Source organism: Sceloporus occidentalis, unplaced genomic scaffold (assembly GCF_023333645.1).
Source record: "Sceloporus occidentalis isolate IW3139 unplaced genomic scaffold, rSceOcc1.0.p SCAF_5, whole genome shotgun sequence".
Taxonomy (NCBI): Eukaryota; Metazoa; Chordata; class Lepidosauria; order Squamata; family Phrynosomatidae; genus Sceloporus; species Sceloporus occidentalis.
In genome coordinates this window covers 72719031-72744677 of record NW_028316985.1, presented here as the reverse complement: position 1 = coordinate 72744677, position 25647 = coordinate 72719031, and the positions used below count along the sequence as shown (strand labels likewise).

General features: G+C 38.6%; 1 protein-coding gene across 2 annotated transcripts in view; it reads left to right on the top strand.

Annotated features, from left to right (window-relative positions):
- LOC149312323 (protection of telomeres protein 1-like) overlaps positions 1 to 25647 on the top strand; it is a 92242-nt gene that overhangs the window by 26885 nt on the left and 39710 nt on the right. For both annotated transcript variants that reach the window (XM_089524398.1, XM_089524397.1), the window contains exons 7-9: positions 13443 to 13573; positions 17090 to 17380; positions 21638 to 21793. In XM_089524398.1, the coding sequence (XP_089380524.1) occupies positions 13443 to 13573; positions 17090 to 17380; positions 21638 to 21793 (578 nt within the window). The remainder of the gene's footprint in view (positions 1 to 13442; positions 13574 to 17089; positions 17381 to 21637; positions 21794 to 25647) is intronic.

Here is a 25647-nt window from a genome sequence, read left to right as displayed (position 1 = left end):
TTCTGCAAAATGAAATTAAAATAAATAGCATTAGTTTCATCTTAGTTTCACTTTCAAACTCAAATTATTGTAGGCATGTAGTCTTTTTTGTAGTAAATCCTTTGTCAGTTTTCAATCCTGGATGAAGCAGGCTTGCTTTTTGGTTATCAGTTTTTGCAGAAATTTAGTGCTGGCTGATAGACCATTTATTAAAGATTTGCTCTCACGAGATTTCCTGCAATAGTCTATCTTTATTTGGTAATACCATAAAATGATTATCTCCTATCTAGACAGACAGACTGTAACAGTAATGAAAATTAATTTAATCTGCAATTTGCAAAAAGCATGAACATGGTTTTACTTTGTTTATAAACCGTTCTAGGGTAAAAATGTAGTGTGTGTCTGTACAGAAAAGTGGGCATCTGTGTCTGAATCCATGAGATAAAGCGACAGAAGAAAGAAAGATAAATAATATTTTACCCAAGGTCTGATAACATTGCTAGATTAAGAGTCTGATCTTGTACAGATTTTTGAAAATTAAAATATATACCTTGCTAGTTAGACTGTAAAGGGCATGTAGCCCCAAGAAATCTCTAGATAAAAGGCCCATTCCCAAAGCGTATGAACCCCCTAAATCACATTTGTGGAAATGGCATCCTCCTAGTATCCTATTCAAGAGATCCAAGGAGGGTAGGAAATATAAGAAAGAGACCTCTTGCCATATATTGCTAAAAGAAATGAATATTGTTCTATAAATGTTAATAGAACAGAAAACCCTGGGCTAGTACATATATTTAAGTAAATAGAGAAAGGGGCCATATAGAAAGGTAAAGTAAATCACTGACTGGGTTGCAAAAATAAAAAAGGTAAGTGGTCATGACACAATCAGCTGAGAAGAAATGTAGATTGTGAAGGTTTAGAAAGGATATGTTAATATATGGAACAGAGCTATGGCCCAGTTCCCAGGTCTGTGTATTCTTTGCAGCTTCTGCATGTATACAGTTCTATATGTGCAAGCTCCCATGCTATCGGAAGCCCAGAATGTTCTTAGTTTGAAGCCAATATGCAAAAGTTCCTTTCTGTAGGGGTGTGATGGTCAGTTGAGCCAGACATAGAATAGGGTGGTTAACTGTGGCCCTTCACATGTTTTTGGTCTATAGCTCCCATAATCCACCATCAGTCACCATGCTGAAGAGACTCCAAAGGTAGGATAAATTACTTTTAACCAAGCAATCCTATGCCTCTCATCACATTCAACTAAAACAGCTTTCAGAGCAAATGAGCACTGAAGAAAATGCATGGTTATTTCTGCTACCTTAAGTAATAGATAACATTACCATTATTCAGTAGCCTTCAGTAGAATATAACTGATTGTTACACTGTCATGAAGGCCACAGCCTTCTGACTGTTTGGAAGTCAGGCTCCTGTAGTCTTGTCAGAAGCCTCTGGTGGAATATGTAGATGTTGTAAAAGAATTTTGTGAATATATCTGAACACTATTACACATTGTGATATACCAATTCTACTCAGCTATCCATTATTCATTACAGTCTGGAACACAATGACATTGTAAGTCAAATGCTGTGCAGGCCTGGTGTAGATTTTCTTAATAGTTTTTCCCAGTAGAATATGATTGGTTAAACCAAGCAATTGGTAGAACTTGACCTGCTTTCTGTTCTTTGTCATTGATCACTCTTTTAAGCCGCTGGCCACTTACTGCAGATAAATCATATTCTTTTTATCAAGAGTGTATGTAACTGAACTGTTAAGATCAACAATAAAGTCTGAAGATCATAATGGACATAATGGACACCAGCATTTCGGCATTCTTCGGTTCATCTAATCAGACTCTTCTCCCATTTAGTCCCTTGCACTTGTTAACAGATATATCACCAAGCTGTCCAGAAAAGTTTTTGAGGATGTGGGGAGGCTGCAGGGGGAAACTCCATACTGTCAGTGGCACTGGCAGAATCCACCTGCAAATTAACCAAAGTCTGCCCAATATTTTTCACTATGGTACAGTGCGCCCGCGTCATACACGGGCGCGCTTTACACATCTTTCAACATATGCTGAAAGCCACGCAGAGAGAAGGGGTGTCACGTCCCATAGGGACTAATGGGGCGTGTGCCCCTGGTGCGTGTGCACCGCCGCACCACCCTTTGCACGAGCCCCATTCATTTAAATGGGGGTCAAGCATAGGCAGTATTTGCTTTACGCGGGGGAGTCCAGAATGGATCCCCCACATAAAGCAAGGGCGCACTGTACATGATGTTGAATTTTTAGAAATGGAGATATTTTAAAATTGAAGGGCTGGAAGGAACTGGTCCCCCTATATTTTGAGGTAATCCCCTTAGTATAGTTTAGGTTGGGATCCCCCCCCCCAAAAAAAAATGGTTGCAGGTAAAGTGATATGACTAAAACAGGTGACCTGTCTGAAATTTGAGGTGTGGATTTGATGAAAGTTATCATTCATTCTCTCCACAGTTTCAGTATTTATTAATCAAATGCCATAGCTGCTGTTACCTATGCCCTTTAAAAGACATTAACAGTGTGATCCTGAGACATTTTGCTTGCTAAAATGGGCATCAGGTTGCAATGTTGAGGACAAAAATAGATTGAAATGTTTGAATAATAGTTTTATTATTAGCAGACACAACATGTCTTACATAATTTCTCTGGTATTATCTACTTGCATGGATCACTAGACTTTACAGAATACTTAACAGGTGAAAAAATAAAACAATGCTGAAAGCTTCTGAATAGAAAATCAAAATATAAATTCATTTTCATATTGATTAATGTTTTCTAGTCCTGTGTGTGGTATGTACAGTTATCCACCCACAGCTATTGTGTGTCTTCAAGTCTTTACCCACTTACGGTGACTATGTCATGAGGTTTTCTTGGCAAAATTTGTTTAGAGGGTTTACCCCATTGCGTTTCTCTGAGGCTGAGAGAGTGTGACTTTTTCAAAGTCACCCAGCGGGCTTCCATGGCCAAGTGGGGATCCCCAGATTTCTAATCCAGCACTCAAGTCACTATACCATGCTGGCTCTCTACCCATAGCTAAGACAAAACTTATGATTCATTACAATGTTTACTGATTCTAATCTATGCTGGTTTTGTAAAAATTGAGACAACTGTTCACTGAGAATCTCAGCCCTTAATGTTAACAGGGAACTTCCCCTGCCCTTCCTTATGGAAAAGTGCAAAAAGTTGAAAATATGATTTTCTATTTTTTAGGATATTGAAGAAATGTTACCAATTTTTAAATTGTTGTTAGTTCTGGACAGGGTTATCTTCTTATTTCTCCTTTCATAGTACTTTCAGCCTTTTCTTTTCCATTGGTCAAATTTCAAAAGATCATGTAAACAATGAGGCATTTGGAAAAAGGGCCCATCTAATCTGAATATATGAAAGGAAAATTTAATGCTGGTAAACTCTTTTATAAGATAGCAGAAGACTCCACAGCTGTAACCCATCAAATGACAGTTGGGCCCAAGTTAGGTTTTCTAGCAGCAGTAGGACTCCGTCTTATCCTCCGTGCTCTTCAATATGTTTATATTCAAGTTCATTAGGAATTAAAGAGTTGGGTGCCACCAGTATACTGATGACACTCAGCTCTGTTTCTCATTATCATTGGATGTAGAAGCAAAGGAAAATGCCAAAGAACTTACAGAATTCCAGGAAGCACAACTGTTTTTGTTCACCCTAAAGGCTGTCTGGATGAGGCGATAACTACAGTAAATGGTGACTGTGCAATGTGTGGAGGAGGTGACCAGGCACAGATGGGTCTAAAGAAATGCATGTGTCAAAAAGGATGTAAAGGCAAAACAAACAAAGTGGTGACTGCATTAGTGATTATAGCCTTTAACTTGAATGTGATAACTTTGCCTGATTTAAACCCAGAAAAGCTGACAAACTTGCTTTAAATGTCTTATTCAAATCCTTCAAAGCCCAGTTCTTCTTGGCACTCCTTTGAGAAGAAGCACCAAAAAGCTGCCACACTACCCAGAATGGTCAGAAGTGGTGTTGCAGTGGAGAGTAGAGGGAGTTGGTGTTTCTTTTAGGTTCTCCCAGGACAGACTAAGCTCTCGCCTTTCTCCACTACTCAGAGAAAGGAATGATTCCCTTTTTGATAAGAGTTAAAGCACAATACTTCCATTAACTCATGGATAAGTCGGTTCAGGGTTTTTTAAGAAAAAATTCTAGACCAATACATGCGTAATATACAGTGAGTTATTAACAATATTAAAACAGTTTGAAGCATGCAGTCACAAATTTGAAGGGCAATTTATTTGTTTTTGGATTTGTGAGTTATACAGGTGTTTTATTCTTGAGTTTCTATTTGCAGTCCCATGGGATACATGTTTAATAGTGAGATTATTTGAGTGCAACAAAAAGTCATGTTGGAGATGCATGCTACTCAACATGTTATAAAAGAACATGGTACATCATTTCCCCCCCTAAGCATTAGTTGGATTTTTACGCCAGATTCTAGTATTTCTTGACAGTGTGTTAGCTTTGCACTACTGAACTGTCAAGAATTTCTATCCTCAAATCATGTGAGGTCCCTTTTTAGTGGAAATATTTTACACTGCATGTTCTGAATTACTTGGATGAACTGAGATAACCCCATGGTGATGCAGAGTTGTAAATTTAAGAAACCAGTGTGTTTGACTGTGTTTGAAAAGGAGATTAAATTTCAATTTAAGTTACCTTAGAACTTGTATATCTTACCAACATGATATATCTTGACCTTAGCCATTAAAGTTAGGTATGTAATACTGTATGTGGATTTAAAACTGGGTGTCAGTTTTTGATAATGCCGGTATAATTTATTTTCTTATCTATTCTCTATCCCTCTCCAAAGATACATACCTTGCATTGTGATGTCGCTTGTTGAAGATACTTTGCAAAGTTAAACTGTTGACTAATTCAGTTTTTTTCTTATTTGTTAGATAATGATTTCAGGACTATTCCTTTGAAAGCAATACTTTCAAAGTGATTTCAGTCAATGAAAAATAGGCTCTTTATGGTATTATCCTTACTTTAAATTTTTACCCTGTTCTGGTAGTTGCAGGCATGTTTTAATTCTTAGTGACTTCATTTTTTGTTTTTGTTTTTTAATTATTTTTCTTTCTTTTGATGTTTATGCAGAGATTTGAACTGATAAGGATAATGATAATGATAAACAATTTTATTTATTTTATTTATTTACATTAATGTTTTTTCCTCTAATGGGCAAAATAAATTATTTTATTAGCGAAACTACCTGCACTTCATTAGAAAAGTAATGTAGCTGTATTATATATGTAAATCTAGACACGTGAAATCACATGTTGAGTGAATGTGAGAATGCTGAGGATTAATGCAGTAAGGAAAAACTGACTGAAAGAAAGAAGTTGGCAGCATGAGCTTTTGTAGTCTTCAGTCTACATTCTCAGATGTATTTAATACATCTAAATGTATCTGAAGAAGTAGACTTAAGTCTATGAAAGTTCATGTTGCCAACTTCTTTCTTTGAATTTGTCTCAAAAGTGCTACAAGATTTCTCTACATACTGATTCTACAGACTAACATGGCTGTATCTTTAAAAAACTTGAACATTGTCCTTATCCCAGTGACCCTGCCAAAGAATACTGTAGTGGAAGTTTCCTCATATTCACAAGGGAACCTGCTGTGTCCCATGCCCAGTAGCCCCAGATCAGTGTGCTAGTATCTGTAGTGATGAAATAAGTGATTGTGTCTGAGTTAGGATTGCTATTTTATTTTGTTTAAGTATTGGTCAGAGGATTGGGAAGGGATTATTTGTATTTTATTGTATTTTCTGCATTGTATTTTCTTACTGCTGTTAGCTGCCTGGATTCCCTGTGATTGGGCGGGATACAAATAAATCTATATTATTATTATTATTTAAAGTGGATGTCTGTGGGCTGGTTGGTGGCGGCTCTCAAGTGATTGGCTTTTGAGCCACAGAGAGTTTCCAGGAAAGGAGGAAACACACGTAGCCAATTTTTTTTTTTTTGGGGGGGGGGGAGTATTGTAGCAGTCTCTGGCACATTTGTTAGTCCGTTATATCAGACTGAGAAGCACTGGTTTAAAAGTTAACTAATGTAAAGTCTACTCTAGAAGTGTGTTATGCAATACTGGCAGAGAATGTTACATAAGTCTGAATAATGGATCATATAGATTATTATATTTGTGGGGGGTTTGATTAAAGACTTGGCTTGGAAGTACCGTCCGGCCTTACGATAAAACTCCAAGGCAATTTGCACTTAATCATACAGAGGAAATTAGGTGAATTGCTCAAGATTGTTTTTAATACCTAACAGGGACTTTAATTTTTTATCTGCTGTACTTTAAGATCTGCACCAAAATTGCTCTATTTAATCTACAGTTGTAAATGATTTCTGCTTTGTAATATAACAAACTATATTGAAACATTATCACATTTTATATCAAGCAATAAGTTATTTCTTCCATTTACAAAATACAGTGGACCCTTGTTACTCATTGGGTTTGATTTCAGGACCTCTCATGGACTCCAAATTCCATGGCTGCTTAAGTCCCATTGTATACAATTGTGTAATAAAATGATGTCCCCCAGATAAAATGGCAAAATGTATTTTCAAGACATGAATGGCTGAATTTATGGATGCCGAACCTGTGGATACAAAGGACCAGCCCTGTCTATTTTATTTTTTTAGAAAAGTAGTGCCTATAGGAACAATAGACTCTGTTCTTTGCATTACCTTTGCATTAGTAATTTAGGGAAATCTAACCTGACACAGATTTTTTAATCAAAAAGAAATCACAGAAATTGGCATTTGACATTTCATTGTTTCCTCAGCCCCAAAATACTTTATTTTAAGAAAGTGGCTCTTTTCATACATTTGAAAATCACTTATAGAAATAATGTAATAAGAAATAATTATTCATGTGTTATTTGGAAAAGAAAGGACTGCATCAATCAAATTAATTATGTACATATAATGCATTCATTATAGCATTAGCCTGTGTTTTTTGAAAATGATTTTCTCCTAGAGCAAATCACCATGCTACTGGACATACGTGAAACTAAAAACGTATTTCTTGCTTGCAGGAGATGAATTAGAAGGTGGAAAACACAAAGAAAATGAGTTAAGGGGAGAGCTGGATGTAACTATTCATTTGACAATGGCCAAAACCAAGAAGTTAATTATAAACAGTCATTTTCAACCAGCTGAAGTTATGCTGTTCTTCCAGGTAGCTCACTACTCAAAGTACCAAAAGTAACTAAGTGGCAGCAGCCCCAGGAAGATTACCAAGGGCCTGCTCATTGGCCTACAAACAAGAAACTCTAGAGAAATTATCTCTCCCCATTCTGAAATGAAGTAATTTTCTTATCAGAACAGAGGCAAGAATCTGTCACTATAAGACTGCAGGCTATGGAATATTTGCACCACCTTTATACTGGCCAGTGAAAAGAACCTTGTTGATCTTCTTTGGGGTACAGCCAATTACTAGTGACCTTCCATAGAAAACAAGATGTTGAGCGGATGGAAGTCAGATTTGTCTGCTGCTCATTGCCTTGTTTAGTATTGAGAGATCTGTGTTGTTTCAAAAATGTTAACTGAATTCCAATTCTCATCAGATCTAGACTGCTTAGGCAGTGGTGAGGCAGAGCAGGAACAGCTTATAAATATCTGGAGAGGTGAAATTTTCCAAGCCCAACATAGGCGGGGTACAGACCGCCGCTTTGCGGCGGTCTGCCGCCGCCGCCAGTAGCTCCGCGGGGGAGCCAGAGCCTTCAGACGGCCCGACTCCCGCGCGGACCGAAAAAGAAGCTCCAAAATGGAGCTTCTTTTACCGTCGCGTTTGTGACGTAGCGAGGCGCCAGGGGCGCGCTCGCTACGTCACAAGCGGCGCGACGCGTACGGACGCTCAGCGTCCGATACGCAAAGATGGCGGCGCCCATGTGGAAGGGGCGCCGCCATCTTGTACGTATAGGATACGTACTAGGGTTAGGGGGGTGCGGAAGCACCGCCCCTTCCTAACCCTAGTATGTATTCTATATGTACTAAATGGCGGTATGTATCCCGCCATAGATTCTGCTACATATCATATGAAGATGGTAAAATATAATATGCCTTACTGTTGCATGATATAATCCCACTGTGTGAAGAAGATGGTGAAATGCTAACAGGGGACAGTAAAAAAGCAGAACTACTCAACACAACCTTTGCCTCAGTCTTTTCACTAAAGGAAAACAGTACTCAGCCTGAGGAAAATGGAACAGATGACACAGTAGGGGAAATGCAGCATAGGAAAAGAGGCAGTACAGGAAAACCAGGCCAATCAAAATTCACTGAATTCAAGTCTCCAGAGCCAGATGAACTCCATCCAAGGGCATTAAAAGAACTGAAAAATGTAATCTTAGAGCCATCTTTGAGAATTCCTGGAGAACAGAAGAAATCCCAGCAGACTAGAGGAGAGCAAATGTTCCCATTTTCAAAAAGGGGGGGGGGGGGGAGGACCCACACAGTTACTGCCCAGTCAGCCTGACATCGATACCAGGAAAGATTCTAGAGCAGGTCATTAAACAGACAGTCTGTAAGCATTTAGAAAGGAATGCCATAATCACTAGAAGTCAGCTGGGGTTTTCTCAAAAACAAGTCATGCCAAACTAATCTCGTTTTCTGATAAATTTACCAGCTTGGTGGATGAAGGGAATGCTGTGGATGTAGCATATCTTGATTTCAGTAACCTTTGATAAGGTTCCCCCATGGTATTCTTGTGAACAAGCTAGTAAAATGTGGGCTAGACAAAGGAACTGTTAAATGGATCTGTAATTGGTTGACCAACAGAACCAAAAGGGTGCTCATCAAAAACTCCTCTTCATCCTGGAGAGAAGTGACCAGGGGTTGCCACAATCTTTTGCCCTCAGCTCAGTGCTATTCAACATCTTTATCAGTGACTTGGATGAAGGAATAGAGGGCATGATTATCAAATTTGCAGATTGACTAACTAGTACTCCAGAGAACAGGATCAGAATTCAAAATGACTGTAATAGATTAGAAAGCTGGGCCAAAACTAAGAAAATTTCACCAGGGAAAAATGTATGGTACTACGCTTAGGCATAAAAAATGAAATACACAGATTCTAGGATGGTCTGAAGCCAGGGACATAATAAAAGAAGAATGCAGACAGACACTTTCAATAAACAAATAGAAAAAAAAATGGATGACAAAAGAAAACACTACAAGCAATAAAGAAAAGAAGAGGAGAAAAGCAAAAGGGAGATAGGAACAATCTAAGAATTATGAATGCAACAGTATAACGACTTGTGCAGAAAGATAAAGAAAATTACTGTCCACCCTTGCTTTATGCGGGGGATCCGTTCCGGACTCCCCCGCATAAAGCAAATACTGTGCATGCTCAAGCCCCATTTAACTGAATGGGGCTCGTGCCTGTGGCAGTGCCACGGGCACATGCCCCATTAGTCACAATGGGATGCGCTGCCGCTTACACTCCATGCACTCCCACGCGGCTTTCACCGTTTGCTGAAAGCCTTGTATAGCGTGCCCGCGTATGACACGGGCGCACTGTACTACAATGACCAATACAGAGAAATAGTGCTAATCAACATATGTCAACAGAGCACTGATCTCCCATTCAAGCAAAACCATACTCAACATTCTGCAACATAGACTCCAACCATACATGGAGAGAGAAATCCCAGAGGTCCAAGTGGGATTCAACAAAGGAAAAGGCACTAGGAACCACATTGCAAACATAAGATGGCTAATGGAGAGCACCAGGGAATTCCAAAAGAAAATCAGCATGTGCTATATAGACTATAGCAAAGCCTTTGATTTCATAGATTATGAAATGCCCTTAAAGACATGGGAGTGCCAATACATCTGATAGTCCTAATGAGGACAAGAGACTACCATCAGAACAGAATACGGAGAAACAGAATGATTCCCAGTTGGCAAAGGGGTCAGACAAGAGTGCATCCTTTCACCCTATCTTTTCAACTTGTATACAGAACATTTTAAACAAAAAGCAGGCTTGGACACAGAAGAAGGAGGAGTGAAAATAGAAGGGAGGAATATTAACAATGTAACATATGAAGATAACACTATAGTACTAGCAGAAAACCTCACAGTCCTGGAACACCTATTAAGGAAGATCAAAAAAGAAAGTGCAAGGGCAGGCTTAATGTTAAACATAAAAAAAACAAAAATAATGACCACCAAGGGCCTTCACAAGTTCAACCTAGAAAATGAAGAAATAGAAAGAGTAAAAGAATTCCCTTATCTGGGGTCAAACATTGATAGAAACAGGGACTGCAGTCAGGAAAACAGAAAAAGATTAAGAATGGGGAGGATGGCTATGAAAGAACTAGAAAAGATTCTGAAATGCAAAGATACACAACTGAGCACAAAAGTTAGAATCATGCAAGCCATTTTATTCCATATTGCCTTGTACGGATGTGAGAGCTGGACAGTTAAGAAAGAAGATAGGCAGAAAATCAATTAATTTGAGATGTGGTGCTGGAGAAGAGTGCTGAGGATTCCATTGATACCCAAAAGGACAAACAAATGGCTCCTAGAACAGATCAAGCCGGAAACCTCCCTGGAAGCCAAAATGACCAAACTGAAACTGTCATACTTTGGACACATCATGAGAAGGAAGGACCCATTGGAAAAGCCAATAATGCTGGGAAAGGTAGAGGGAAGTAGGAAAAGAGGAAGGCCACATGCTAGATGGAAGGACTCTATTAAGGACATCATGGGTATGAGGTTGCAGGAATTAAGCAGAGCAGTGGAGGACAGAGGATCTTGGAGATGTCTCATCCATAGCATAGCCATGAGTCGAGATTGACTCAGGGGCAGTTAATAACAACAAAAGGATGGGAGACACACCTGGCTTGACAACAGTACACATGAAAGGGATTTAGGAGTTTGTAGACCACAAGCTGAACATGAGACAACAGTGTGATGTGGCAGCTAAAAAAGCCAATACAGTTCTAGGCTGCATCAGTAGAGGTATAGTGTCATCAAGGGGAGTAATAGTGCCACTGTATTCTGCTTTGGTCAGGCCTCACCTGGAATATTATGTCCAGTTCTGGGCATCACAATTCAAAAAGGATGTTGACAAGCTGGAGCATCTCCAGAGGAAGGTGACTAAAATTGTGAAAGGTCTGGAAACCATGTCCTATGAGGAGAGGCTTAGCAAGCTAGATATGTTTATCCTGAATGAAAGATGGTTAAGAGGTGATATAATGGTCCTGTTCAAATATTTGACAGGATGACATACTGAAGATGGAGCAAACTTGTTTTCTGCAGCTTCAGAGAATAGGATCTGGAGCAATAGATGCAAACTGCAGGAAAAGATATTCCACCTCAAAATTAGTGAAAACTTCCTGACAGTAAGAGCTATTTGACAGTGGAATATGCTGGCTTGGAGTGTGGCTGAGTCTCCTTCTTTAGAGATTTTTAAACAGAGGCTGGGTGGTCATCTGTTGTGGGTGCTTTGATTGTATATTCCTGCATGGCAGGGGATTGGACTTGATGGCCTTTGAGGTCTCTTCCAACTCTGTGATTCTATGACTCCACTATGGCACCAGTGGTAATAATGATAATATACAGTAGAGTCTCAATTATCCGATATAAGCGGGCGGGCTTTTCAGATAGCTGAAAATGTCAGATAATCCAGAGGGTCCAAGGGAAGCCATGAAAGCACTATGAATTGCAAACATATTGAAGTTTTATTGCAGCAACAGTAAAAGTAATGTTGCAGTAACGTTACAGTAACAACATTGTAATGTATAATGTTTTGGAGCCTGGAAGTACTTGCCCTTCTTGCTGCCACCGCCGCCACACTTGGGGCCATGTTTTGAGGTGAGGCTTCACTTGCCCTTCTCTCCTTGCCTGTCGTGGCCACCATGTTTGGGGGCATGTCTGGGGGTATGGAAATGCCTACAGCCACGCCCCCCAAAGCAGCTGCGACGTCAGATAATCTCGAATGTTGGATGACCAAAGGACGGATAATCGAGACTCTACTGTAATAAATGATAAAAAAAGTATTTTTCCCACCTCTCAATTGGATCAAGGTGGCTTACAACATTAAACAGCATTAAAATACATTAAAATACCAAATAATGATTAATATCATAAAAACCTTATAACCTAAAAACCCACCCAGTTTATTGTATTGCTACCTGAACTAAGGGACATGAAAGGAATGGGGGGGGGGGTGATGTAATATTAGACTTCCTGTTGCCCTCCTTATTGCTTTGCCATCCTCTATCTAGGCCAGTAGTAGAAACTGTGGTCCACAAGCTGTATGTCTTAATCTTCATCAAAACCCAGCATTTTTTCAAGACAGAAAAAAAAATGTGGTGTTGTTTTTTTTCCAAAAAAAAAAAAAAAAATCAAGACAAAATTCCTGGGCTTTATGGTTTTTGTGTATAGACCTCTTCCAGAGAGACACACTGTGGTTGGAAATAATGCCCTGGTCACTTCCAATCACAGAAAATAATACTTGTGCAAAGATCGAAGGTACCAAAAATGGCATCCGAACTCCCAGCCCATAAAACCCATGGCTTATTCTCTAATGTGTATTAGGAGATAACATTGTTGAGATTTTTGGGTATGGGGAAGGAGCAGGGTTTGGCTTACTGAGGTCTTAATGGGAAATGATACAACAGGGAATGCTGACTGATGTTAGCTTCATTTTTGCCAATCACGTTGACAACCAATTGCTGTTGGCTTTCATGCGCTTTTCACATGTTCTGAGTAATGTCTGTTACATCTTGCTCATCTTTAGTTTGCATTACTGGAAGATCATTCTAGGAGTTTTTTTAAAAACCTATTGTTCATAAAAGAGGAGCAACACTAAACAAAAACTCACACCTACCATCACTGCAGACCTTCTAGTAGGCTAACAGTTAACATAAATTTGAAATCCTCTATAAAAGGAAAAATACTGAATTACAGACTGAATGTTTGCTTGCTATACCATCATTCTCTCTGTCTCTTGTCACAAACTGGAGTGACGATGGCTAGTAATAGGATTAATAGGATTGGTTGACCCAATGTACCGGCTATCTTATCTCTCTTTAGTTCAAGTTGTTTTAAACTCTTTGTTCTTCAGTGCAAAGGCTCATGTAATTTCATAGCTGTTTCACCTGAGTTCATGTCTGTCTACATGTCACAGTCAGAGATGAGATAACCAAGAACTCATGAATTTTGTAATAGAGGTTGATATAGAACTCCAGAATATCTGATTTGTAGCTCTTCTCAGGAAATTGTATTACCTTCCCAAAGGTATTTGGAAACCTATAATCTAGTGCATATGTTTATCCTAATATAAGCCATTTCAAGGGAAGTAAGATCACAAATATCAGGCTTTTGAATAATAATTTGTTTCCTGTTACCTTCTTCACACCTGGTCTTTTTCTCTTTCTTTCCAGATTATTGTTCAGTAGTAACCCTTGTGGACCAATCCAACACCAAATTGATATGCACACTTTTTAATACAAACAAAGATGCTCTTCCACAAATCTACAGAAATGGTGACATAGTTCGATTTCACAGAATAAAGGTAATTTTGGGGCATATTTTTTGATAGTGGAGGGGATACTTATAGCACATGCCACATCCATTTTAGTAAGATGAAATTCCATTTATACATGGGGCTGCAATTGCTGGTTATGGGAGGAGAAGATACTTTAGTCCACATCTCTCTTTTCCACACCATCATTAAAAATCAGCCCTTCTCCTCATAGGTTATGTTAAACACTCCTGTATACCCTGTACAGTATTTTGGGGTCCTCATATTTTGACATCTCATATCTGGAGATAGCATGTTTTTGAGAGATTGCTGAGCTTTAAGGAACACTATGTTAGGTTCCTGGGGGAAAAGGATCATATTCCCCTTGGCATGTGGGCATCCAGGTAAACTAGACCATCAAATCTCAAGTGGTTCTTCCTTCCTCCAAGCAATTTGCATATCCCCCAGAACCTGAGACAAAGGATCTATTCACACCTAAAGCAATAAGCCAGTCTCTCTCTACCTACCCCCAGTTGTATTCCTAGCCAAACTTCTCTATCCAGCCATCTCAGGGATATCTCAGTCCAATCACTGTTTTTGTTAAAACCATCAATCAGTTTGGAATCCTGTTGTCAATTCCTGGGACAAGTCATTCAGCCTTTGTTACCTGGCTAGATAGCCCAGCCCTAGGACTAGTTTAAAGGGCTAGTTTTGAGATATAAATATGGTTTCAAAACATAAGCCCTGTGCACACAGCCCATACTCTGGATGGTATGTATTGCATTCAGACCTCCCAGTCTGAGCCGCTCCAGCTTTCCATGGTCGTTCCTTTGGACAGGTAATTATAACTCCACTGCAACTCTTAAAAACTGCTATCCCCTTTCCATATTTCCATTTCGGTTAGCTCTCTATACTATGTTTGTTTGGATCACTAACTTGCGTGTGTGATTGCACTCTGCAAATATTTCTATATAAAACCTTAATTCATCCCAAAACCTCAAGTCTTCCAGTTATAACAGGTAGATATTGGTGCACACAATCCACAGGTTACTCAAGCCGCTCGCTAAGCTAATTTTCCCAACATTTGAAGTATTGCTTACATGTTCTTTAGATAACAGCTAGGCTTTGAAAAGGTTACTTTGTTGGACTATAATGCCCAGAGTGTTGTAGTCAGCATGGCCATTGATAAGAAATCTCCTAAGATTTGGACTCCTTGGACTGTTAGTTGTTGTCTGTCTTTCTATAAATGTATGTGGCTTTGAGACGACAACAGTCCTAGGAGTCCACTTTCACCAAGTGGAAGTGCACCGCTATAAAGTCTGAGACTTGAGAAAATAATTCCACAACTAAATAGCAATTCTTACTAGGAAGGGGAAAATTAGGGATTTGGCCTAAATAAATAAATAACCTTAATTGTTATACAAGAATTTTTGGACTTCAGTATTTTCACCTAGTGGAAGGAAGTGTGTGAAACTTGCACTGAGACTGAACCTATTGGGGATTGTTACAGCTCTCTGTTACTGATGAATATGTTTGAAGGCACAGTTTAATGGTTAAGTCTCTGCAGATGCTGCACCAATTTATTTTGTTATGTTTAAATTTCCACTAGGCAAGGGTATTTAGCAAGGTGCTTCTTTTTTCTGTTTCATTGCTATTCACATATGTATTTTGTTTGTACAAACCCTGCTTGAAGCAAAATAGTAGCAAAATTAATAGACACTTTATCTCAAGATATCTATTTGTTCCATTAGGAAAAAAGAAAAGTATATGCCAGCTCTCCACGATGTTTCAAATTGTGTAGGCTTGGTCACTTTCAGGCACTTAACAATGGAGTGATTTATCTGGGAATCCAATTTAGTTGTGGTCAAGGTTCAACTGGCAGGCAAATTTTGCATAGTAAAAGTTTAATTAAAGCTACTTAAACATTATAGTTTTAAACTACCTGGATAAATTATAACTTTCCTGATTATTGGTGCCTAAATGTTGCACATGAAATGTTCATCCCTTGTTTCAATTAATTCATGTATTTCCAATTCAAAACTATTTATGCAATAGGATATCATCTTATTCTATTATCTCACATTGTGTTGCCCATTTAAAAGAAATATCTAAAAAAATTAAAGATGTAGGCTTTTATTCTTGGATCATCATAATTTGACTGGGTTATAAATCATGATTGGAGCTCAGTATGAAGTTTCTAAAATGGTATACATTGAGAATTTTAAAAATGCAAGTTTAAATCCATTAAATCCAATATAAAGGAAAAGTTATGCTGCCTTTTATTTAGAATATTTTGGGGGGTGAAATGTGATAAATGTGCATTAATCCAATTAATCCAATTTTATTAAAAGTCTTGTTTATAGTGCTCAGACATCTTGCTGGTGCACACCTTTATTTGTTTCACTTTTTCAGCTGCTTTTAAAATGTCCCAGTTTCTCTCCTTATCCCTCAGTTTACTTCTGATGCTACAAACTGAGTTCAAAGTCCAAAAGTAGTTGCAATTAGTTAACTCAGCAGAGCAGAGGAGGAGGAGGTGGAATCATGCACTTCCTAGTAGGTTCAGATAAAATCAAACTGTTATAGCCTCTGTGTTTCTTCTTCCTTAATGATAACTTTTGATTATTTTGACCACACTCTGATATTGCCTGGCCACCTGTGTCCCAAGTTTTCAACTGTGAAACGTCAGAGAGATGCTGAACCAGGGATGCTGTTTCTTACTCTTTCATTAAGCCACACTCATAAAACCATAGGTTGTGACTGTTTCGTTTGAGGAGATGGACCAGCTTCCAGTTCATAAGTAATTATGAACAAACCAAAGACAGAAAGTAATACTAATTGGATGGTTTAATATTACTATTTATACTAATGTTTTATTGAAAATATTCAGTGTGTATGTGAATGACACAATTGGTAAGACCATCAGCATGGTAGAGGTGCCAATTCTGCATACATCTACTGAATCTACCTAGTCTACTGATATAGGCCATTTAGTATCATTCAGTATTGTTCATGTGTCAACTGCAGCATGTTTGACACATGAACAAAAGACTTTTTTATTTTACTGGGTGTATTTAGTTAAGCACAGTGGTTCCCAAACTTTGATCCTCCATATGTTTTGGACTTCAGCTCATAGAATTCCTGACTGTGCCAAGCTGGCTGGGGTTTATGAGAGTTGAAGTCCAAAGCACCTGGAGGACCAAAGTTTGGGAACGACCATATTATGGTTTTATATGTTCATGTTTAAGGTTGTAACTAAATTTTGGATTGAATGGATTGGATTCCACTTGATGTTCCACTTGACAAAAGGTTTAATGGAGCGGTGTTTGTCAGTCTCATATGTTGAAAGTCAAGGGTCATTTTTTAAAATTCAGGAATGTTGTAAAACCTTTAGTTCAGTTTACAATAATGTACTGTATTTGGACAAACCATCATATGTGTTAGTCCATTTTGTAATTCACCTCAGATTTGTACAATAGTCTGATTATACATTGGCTTTTTAGATTATTAGAAAAAACAAAATGTACTGATTTTCCCTAGTAAGTATTGTTTTATTTCATTGTCACCCAGGTCAGAGAGTTCAGTGGCCAGATGCAAGGGATTACTAGTATTGGATTTGCAGCACTTACATTTGATGGCACCGTAGGGACACCTGTGGTTCCTCGAACATCTAGCAAAGGGTTCACGTTTACAGATGAAGACAGAAAAACAGTGGAAGATATGCGCATTTGGGTGGCAAGTAATTTTCCCAGCGATGTTCCATCAGCAAAATTGTGTGCCATCCAGCCCCCAATGTTTTTTGAATTCACTTGCCAGCTAGTAGGAAAAGCAAAAGTGGATGGATATTCCTATCTTCTCAAGGTTTGTTGCTTCTTTTTCGCCAAATGGTGTAATTGAAGAGCTTTTACCTGTTACAACTGATAGCATGTCACATTTATTCTGTGATGTGTTTGTTCCCTTTTTCCCATTGCTGCTGCTAAGAGCAAACTAAAATTTCTTTTCTCCTGCTAGAGATGCCCTAAAAAGAACATGTGAAGTTAAGAATAAAATATGCAAAAGTTACATTACCGACTGAATCATATGGTTCAAATTTGAAGTTTAGAATAATCATGAAAATTGAACCTTGTGGTTCAGTTGGCAATACAGTTTTTGCATATTTTATTCTGAATTTCAAGTACTCTTTTTTTTAAATATATAATATTTCCATTGATACTGCTTCAGGTTTCCCAAGTCATTTATTTCTTGCACCTAACCTTACAATCAGACTGTGCATCAGCAAATGTTTTTCATTCTTCCTGTTTTTACATATAGAATGTCTTTATGACTAGCAGATAGTTGGTGAAGTTTAGTATAAGAATACAGAAACCTATATACTGACAGTACTGCTCCTTTCATCTTCAACATCACTCTCCCCTCACCCATCACTACCCTCACAGAAATAAAATAGCCAACAAAATGGAATAGCTATGATTAGTAACTAGATGTAAGAACAGTACAAATATTAACATCTCAAAACTGAGAAAAGCTCACAATTCTAACTGTTAGTCAAGGGCCAACTGAGCCAGTACTAGACCAGCTGAAGCTGTACTGAATACAAACCACTCCCCCTCTAAGAGTGTTGGAAATACTGAGGACCACATCATTCTGGCCTGACTTTGTCTTGGCATATTGGCTACATGTCTCTGCCGAAGAAGATTTTGATCTGATGTAACCTCAGTGTCAAGAGATCTCAAAGATAAGATGGCATAATAGGGATCTCCTGGCAGAGAGGCATTTCTATTTGCAGAAGAGTCTTGTGCCTACTTCCAAGCCCTCTGCAGTTGATGTGCCTTTGAGATAAAATTGCAGTATTACATTGGAAAAATTATTTCAACTGTATGTGTCTGATAGAAATCAGAGAGTCAGATCAATTACTTTTAGGACTAACCTACTTATATTTATGTTTCTTAATATTAACCAAGTATTTTTTTTTAAAAGAACAATATAATATTTTTGTTATTTATGTTCACAGAGGTTTTATATTCTCTTGTACAGAAATTACCATTCAAAGGTGTTTGCTAACTGTTGGGGTTTATTTATTTTTAAAAAATTACATGCACAGGAAGAAACAGCAGTAATAAATAAATTCTATTATTATCTGAAAGAAGTAGAATCAAGAAATGGAGAAGGAAGCTCATGAAATCTGATTAATTTTTGGCTTGAAAAAAACAATTGGAAGGAAATGGGATTAAAAGCTTGTTTTTTCAGAGCCTCAGCCCAGTCACAGTGCTGAATAGTGCTATCATACTTTGTTTGAACTGGAAAATTGAAATATTGTACTGCTCAGGCAGATGATAACCTTTAATCTCCTTTTGAAATGGAACATACTGTGAACTAGCCTTATCAGTAAGAAGACAAGATGAAAGTTTTCCAAAAGTTATGTATTTTGTGTATGTATGTTAAGTATATTCTACACATTCTTACTAGGTAGGCTTATTTTGTAGGGAGTGATCCAAAAGGCCATATGTTTTCTACTATTTGTGCTCTAGGCATTCTCCCGCAGAAATATCTTACAATCTAGAAATAAGGTTTTCTATAAGGTCACAGGAACCAGCAGTCAAGTGTGTGTATGAGCAACTCCTGTTTGTATGAGCAACTTTAGATATTTGTGCATTGATATTTTTTGACTATGGGTCCACAGTTCAAATGGGCCATGGGAGAGATTATTCCCTTTCTTTGTGAGACTTGGAGGCTCGACAGATGGGCAGCTCCGCATCACCTGTCTTTGCCCCAAGTTGGTGCTGCAGCAGGCACTCACTGCAGCACCGACGCACTGTCAAAGAGAAGCTGCCTAGAGCGGCTTCTTTTTCGTGGCGCCACAAACAGGAAAGGGTGCTGCCATGACTCCACTTCCTGCCAGCAATGTCTGGATGCTGCATGGCGCTTGCGTCATCATGGCAGCCCCCATGTGCACAGGAGGCCGCCGTGATGGTGCCACCGTTCCATATTAGGGTTCAGGAGTGTGCGGCTGCTGCGCACTCCAGAACCCTAATTTTGGCCCAAGGACGGCAATTTCCACCCATCTGTACCGAGCCTTGATCAGTCATTATAATCCTAGAGATCCTGAAGTCCCATAGTTTACTACAATGGAATTGGCAGTAATGTCAGTTCCATTGCTTTTTTCCAGTATTATTATTCAACAAGCCTTGATTATGAAAGTAGTAGCCAAGAAAATTAATATCTAAATAGCTTGATGTGTTTAGATAGGTAAAGAAATTTGAATAATTAATATTTGTAATTAATTAAAACCATTTACAGTTGGCCTTCCTTATCCACTGATTTTTTATCCACAAACATCCATTTTGAAAATATTTTGAAAAAGTATACATTCCAAATAGCAAACCTTGATTTTGCCATTTTTTAATAAGGGACACCATTTTGCTATGCCATTGTATTTAATGGCACTTGAGCATCCACAGATTTTATTATCCATGGGGTGTCCTGGAACCAAACCCCAGCAGAAAGGTCAGTGTTATAGATGCATCATTTTGGGCTAGTCCTACATACAGCCTTGAGTAGACAAATACCCGTAGTCCTCTTTCATTTTTACCACCATATTATGACTGTTTTATTGGACTATATGACTAGTAGACAGTTGAGGGAAAGATCTAGAAAACCCAGCATACATTGTGATCAGGAGGATGAATAAAACAAATTCCTCTTCCTACCTCCTACAATATCATGGCAGATCTATCATAAGCAGTTTGTATTGGTCTTCCAAGTACTGTAGGTAGATTTGTTCTTAAGATTATGGAATTGATCCACAAAGTTTTATTCTCAGAAAGATTATAGATCATGTGGTTAGAAGAAAAGTATGGTTTATGATAACAGCTATCCTGCTTACACACACATTCGTCACTGCAGCTAGAATAGGACAATCTTCTTAAAAGATATTCAAAGAATATTTATTTGTTCTTATTAAAGTAATAGCTGTGTACATAAATTCATGAGTCAAAATTATTTTGCTGCTGTGTGCATGAATTTAAGTTTAATTCTTTATTCTAACTACATCTTCTTGCAAGTAAGTGTCAGTTAAAAATTACAGACGAGAGTACAGTGGGCCCTCAGTATCCACAGGGATCTGTTCTTACCCCCCCCCCCCACAGATACCTAAATCCGTAGATGCTCAAGTCCCATATTACTCAATTGTGGCAAAGCTATGTGGCCACACCACCATTGAGGACAATGGCACATTGCTCCCTGCCCCCCGATGCCAGCCTCTCTGCTCTCACCGGAGTGGGCAGAAGGGGTGTACCTCTTCTTCCTCCCCTCCTCCTCCTCCTCCTCTTTCCCCATCACCACTGCTGCTGCTCTTTCTCCTCCTCCTTCTTCTTGCCTTCTCCTTCCTCTTCATCTTCCTCCTCCTCTTCTCAGCTTTCTCCTCCTCTTCCCCCTTCATCACCCTGCTGCCGCTCGTCCTCCTTTTCCTTCCTCCTTCTCTTACCCTGCCTCCTCCTCCTTCCCCTCTTCTCCACTCTTCCTCCTCCTTTTCCTTCTTCCTGTTCTTCTTCCCCGCCTCCTTCCCCATTCTCCTCCTCCTCTTCCCCCCCTCCATCGCCCTGCTGCTGCTTGGCCTCCTTTTCCTTCCTCCTCCTCTTTTCTCCTCTTCCTTGTCCTCCTCATCCCCGCCTCTTCCTCCGCTGCCCTCCCCCGCAGATGGCAAGTCTGCGCATACAGACAGCAGATTGTATTACAATCTGACATCTATAATAATAAGAGAGACTGTGTTTCTGCTTCTGGCAGCCATACCTATTGGAACATGACGCTAGATGTCTCAAAATTTGAGATAATGTTTTTATTTTTTGCCCAAATTACAGTGCTGAGTTTCATGTCAAAATTTTACACAGGACCCCCTCTAGAAGCAAAACAGTGAGGCATTACCATTTTATTACAACAATGTATATAATGGAACTTGAGCATCCACAGATTTTTGTAACCATGGGGGAATGGAGGGTGGAAACTGGAATCAAACCACAATGGATACCAAGGGCCCACTATAATTTGGAATATTACATGTGTACCAACATTGTTTTGGGGAGATGATTTTTTTTAGAGATAATGAATTTTGTTTCATGATAGGTATGGGATGGCACAAAATGCCCCTTCCCATCCTGGAAGGTGTTGGTTAAAGAAGATGATATTGAAGGAGATGGCATTCTTATTCATCGACTAAGAAATCTGACAGTGGACATTGTAGTGTACGATAATCATGTGAAATTGGCAAAATCACTGAAGGTAATGGAACTCCAAGTAATTCTTTCTTGGGGTTTTTGGGTGTGTGTGTGTGTTTTGTTTTTTTTTTGTTTGTTTTTTTTTTTTTGGTTAGCTTTATTTCATATTTGTGATCTTACCATAGCTATATGTAATGTACCAACATTTATTTAAATTGTGTGCTTTTCTGTGACTATTCTGTTTAAATCTACCCACAAGCTAAACATTTGGGTAGGGGGAATGAAAAAGGCTAATTGCTTTAAATTGCTGTAAAAACGGGCAGATTTAATCCCCATATTGTGGTATGATGCAGTTCTGAGCATATGCAAAATGAATTGTGCCCCTTCTGTCTTTAAATTCTTTCCTGTAAATGAGAGAAACTGTAGTTTAATTTGTAATCCCTATTATAGGCAATATTTTTATACTGTGTAAATAGTCTATTGCCTATGAAAGCTACCATTAGTGATTGCTTCATTGTGCAAATCCATACTAGTGGCTCTGCAGTCTTCATTCTTTAGGGGAGTGAGAACAGTCTAATTAATCTTTAATCTTAGATTATGAATGCTGTTGGGCTTCTTAAATTAGGATCATTGTAATCAAGGAAAATTAATCAAATAGTTCTTAAAGGAATATGCCTAGCAGTATTACAACCTAAAGCTCACTGTAAAAACAATTTTTACTGATAAATGAATGGTAGATGGAAATAGGTAATGGTTTCTAGGTCTTATGAACAGGCAACAGGGAAACTGCCCTGTACCAGTTTTAAATCATTCGTAAGTACAGAGGATTAAATTCTGTTTTACAATATGGTACAATTAGATAGTATTATACCAAAACCTTCCATATTAAACCTAAGGTGGTGTAGGGGTTTGCCTATTGGATTAGGGCTCTGGGAGGCCAGGGTTCAAATCCATGCTCAGACATGGAAACCCACTGGGTGATCTTGGCAAGTCACGCTCTCTTAGAGGAAGGCAGTGACAAACCTCCCCTGAACAAATCTTGCCAAGAAAACCCCATGATAGGTTTTGCTTTGGGTGACTCTTAAGTCAGAAATGACTTGAAGGTATGTATCAGCTCCCACATAATGTTAAAATAGCTATTGGCTGCATACAAAGAATACTGCTGACTTTCTTCAGTGCTGCTGTGAAATTTAGCATCACATTTGAAACAGGAAAAATTTAAAGTCAGGAAACACTCGGAAGCAGGTACTGTATTCTCAGGATAACAAAGATTTATTGCGAGCAGACACAGTCCGGGATAGCTCCTAAACAGACTGCGCAGCAACATCCTGTCAAGCTTCATTTTTATATCTTGTGATACCAAGTCAGAAACCTATTCCCCAATTTCCCCCTCCCCTCAATTAGTTGCTTAATATCCATTTCAGCAGAAACAAGTTGTTTGTGTTTTAGGAGACAGATGTCTGCAAAAACAAGAAGGGGCTTGTTGTTATGCCAGACTTTCACAGTACACCACAAAAGTACAAAAGTTGCAAAAGTTATTTAGAGAGAGAACAGAAAACATTATTTTGGGTCTTGTTTGGTTTTTAGTCTGACCCAAAGTTCACTCATAGGCATTACTTTATATTCTATAGAAAACTTATCTATGCCTATTACCTTAATTGCCTATTATCCAAAATGATTATATCTAGCAAGCTGCATGGCTAAGCAATATAAATCTTCAATTTTCCCCTATCACATTGGCACCTTTTTTAGATTGTCAGTCTTGACCTCTAGGGATCCATTCACCATGGCTGATTTCAAGCCAGTTGAAACAATTCATTACTCTGGCTTGTTGACGAAAATCCATGCTTCTGTTTAGTGTCCCCTGTTACAAGATGGAGAGCTTGGAAAAATTACTGTTCGGTACTACAAATTCCAAAATCCCCTAACCAGCTTGGCTAGTGACCATGCTGGCTTGAGGATTCTGGGAATTGTTGTCCAAAACTAACATTTCTCAGCTATGTAATTATGTGACTCCATGTAAATATTTTCTGTGTACTGTATAGGCGGGTTCTCCCTCTGTTCTTGTAAGATTATAGTCCTTGTTGAGGAATTCTTCTGAATCTGATTATGCATATACTCAGATGGTAACAGCTGCATTAAGAATGGTCACCCACAGGCAGAGAACAGCAGAAAGGATAAAAAAAAGTGTGTGTGTGTGTGTGTACATATACACACTCACAGCATGAGAAGAATCACAGACTACTTTTCTCAATCTGTTGCATCTCCTCTTAGCTATTTCCTTAGCCATTCATTTTCCATATAGTTGGGAGACATGATTTCTATGAAAGGCTTTTTGTCCTCTACAGTTTTCTCTGTTTGAGGGCACTCCAGTTTTTCTCTCTGGTAATGGGGCATGCTTTTCAAATGATGGGATTGCTTTGTAACCAGTCTGGCAGGCTTTTGCAGTTCATCACCCTCTAAAGTGAAGTCAGTTGTAGTGAATTTACCAACTGAAATAAACACATTAAACTGTTCTCTGAATGATGGCCAGAGTTATAGGAATGGTTTTAACCATTAAGTATTTGGATGAAGTCAAGTGCTGCATTTTTCACAGAGAGCTCTCTTCTGCTTTTGAATTATTATTTTTTTCAGGATTGTGGGCTATATAAATTGCTAATCCAATGGTAGGTTACTCTTTTCAATAGCATCATGTTCCCTCTTAACAGTAGCAGCTGGAGTTTGGAAATTGTGGTTTAATGTACAAATCTCCTTTATACACAACGTCAATAGCAGAGGCTGTATGAAAACTGGATGTTTAATTTTGTTTTTTAAATTATATATAATTGAAAATATGCCAGTGAGCATGAAAGCATGCAATAGGAGGAAAATACAGAGAAAAAATGGGTGGCAGAGGTACTTATGTTTCATTTTTAAACTAAGAGCACAGTGTGAACTTATTTTGCAGTACTTTTGCCAATAGCAGCTTATATAAAGTAGTATGTTTTTCCCTTAATCTTTTCTTTTCAATGCAATACAAAACTTGAATTTCAATTCATTTGAAGACTTATATTCTACTTGAATAGGAAATTATGATGGTATCTTTTATTTCACATTCATAAAAATAGGCTTTGTCGTCTAGTGTGTGATGGTATTGATTATTTTTACAGGTCATATTGTATGTTTTCTGAGCACATGTTGTGTTCCATGTAATTTAGTCACAATGGCTCCTGTATGTGCTATTGACCAGAATATTTATTTATAGATAGCGTCACCTTAGGGTTGCTATAAGTTGAAAATGACCTGAGGGCACACAATTGTGAACTTTTATACTGAACCAGAGTGAAGCCATTTTGTGTCTTTTCTTCATGACTTTGGCTGATTGTTGAGGGGCGGGTGCGTGGCTGAACTGTGGCTAGTTTTGGCTGGTTCGTGAAACAGTGCGCAAAAGCATTCAGCCAGGATGTGGGAGATGGTAAGTTGAGCAACAGTGAAACATATGAGTTCGTGTTTGCGGAATGATCAAAAATCTCACTTTGTGTGTGTGTGTGTGCATGTTTATGTGTCTGTATGTTTGCTTTTCTGATCAGATAAGTTTCATTTACAGCTCAGTGCCTAATTGAATGTGAAAAGGTAGGACAGAGAGTTTGCTAATGCAACAACTTCTAGCCTCTTCTTCATCATGGGCTTAGAATCATAGAGTTGGAAGGGACCTCAAGGATAATCAAGTCCAACCCCCTGCCATGCAGGAATTTACAATCAAAGCACCCTCGACAGATGGCCATCTAGCCTTTGTTTCAAAGCCCCCAAAGACAGAGACTCCACCATTTCTTGAACTTCGCCCAAGTAGCTGTTTTCCACATTAAACACAGAAGTGCTTGTGCATATCTCCTCTGCCCAAAATTCTCTTGATCCATAACAAGTGCAAGATGTTCATCC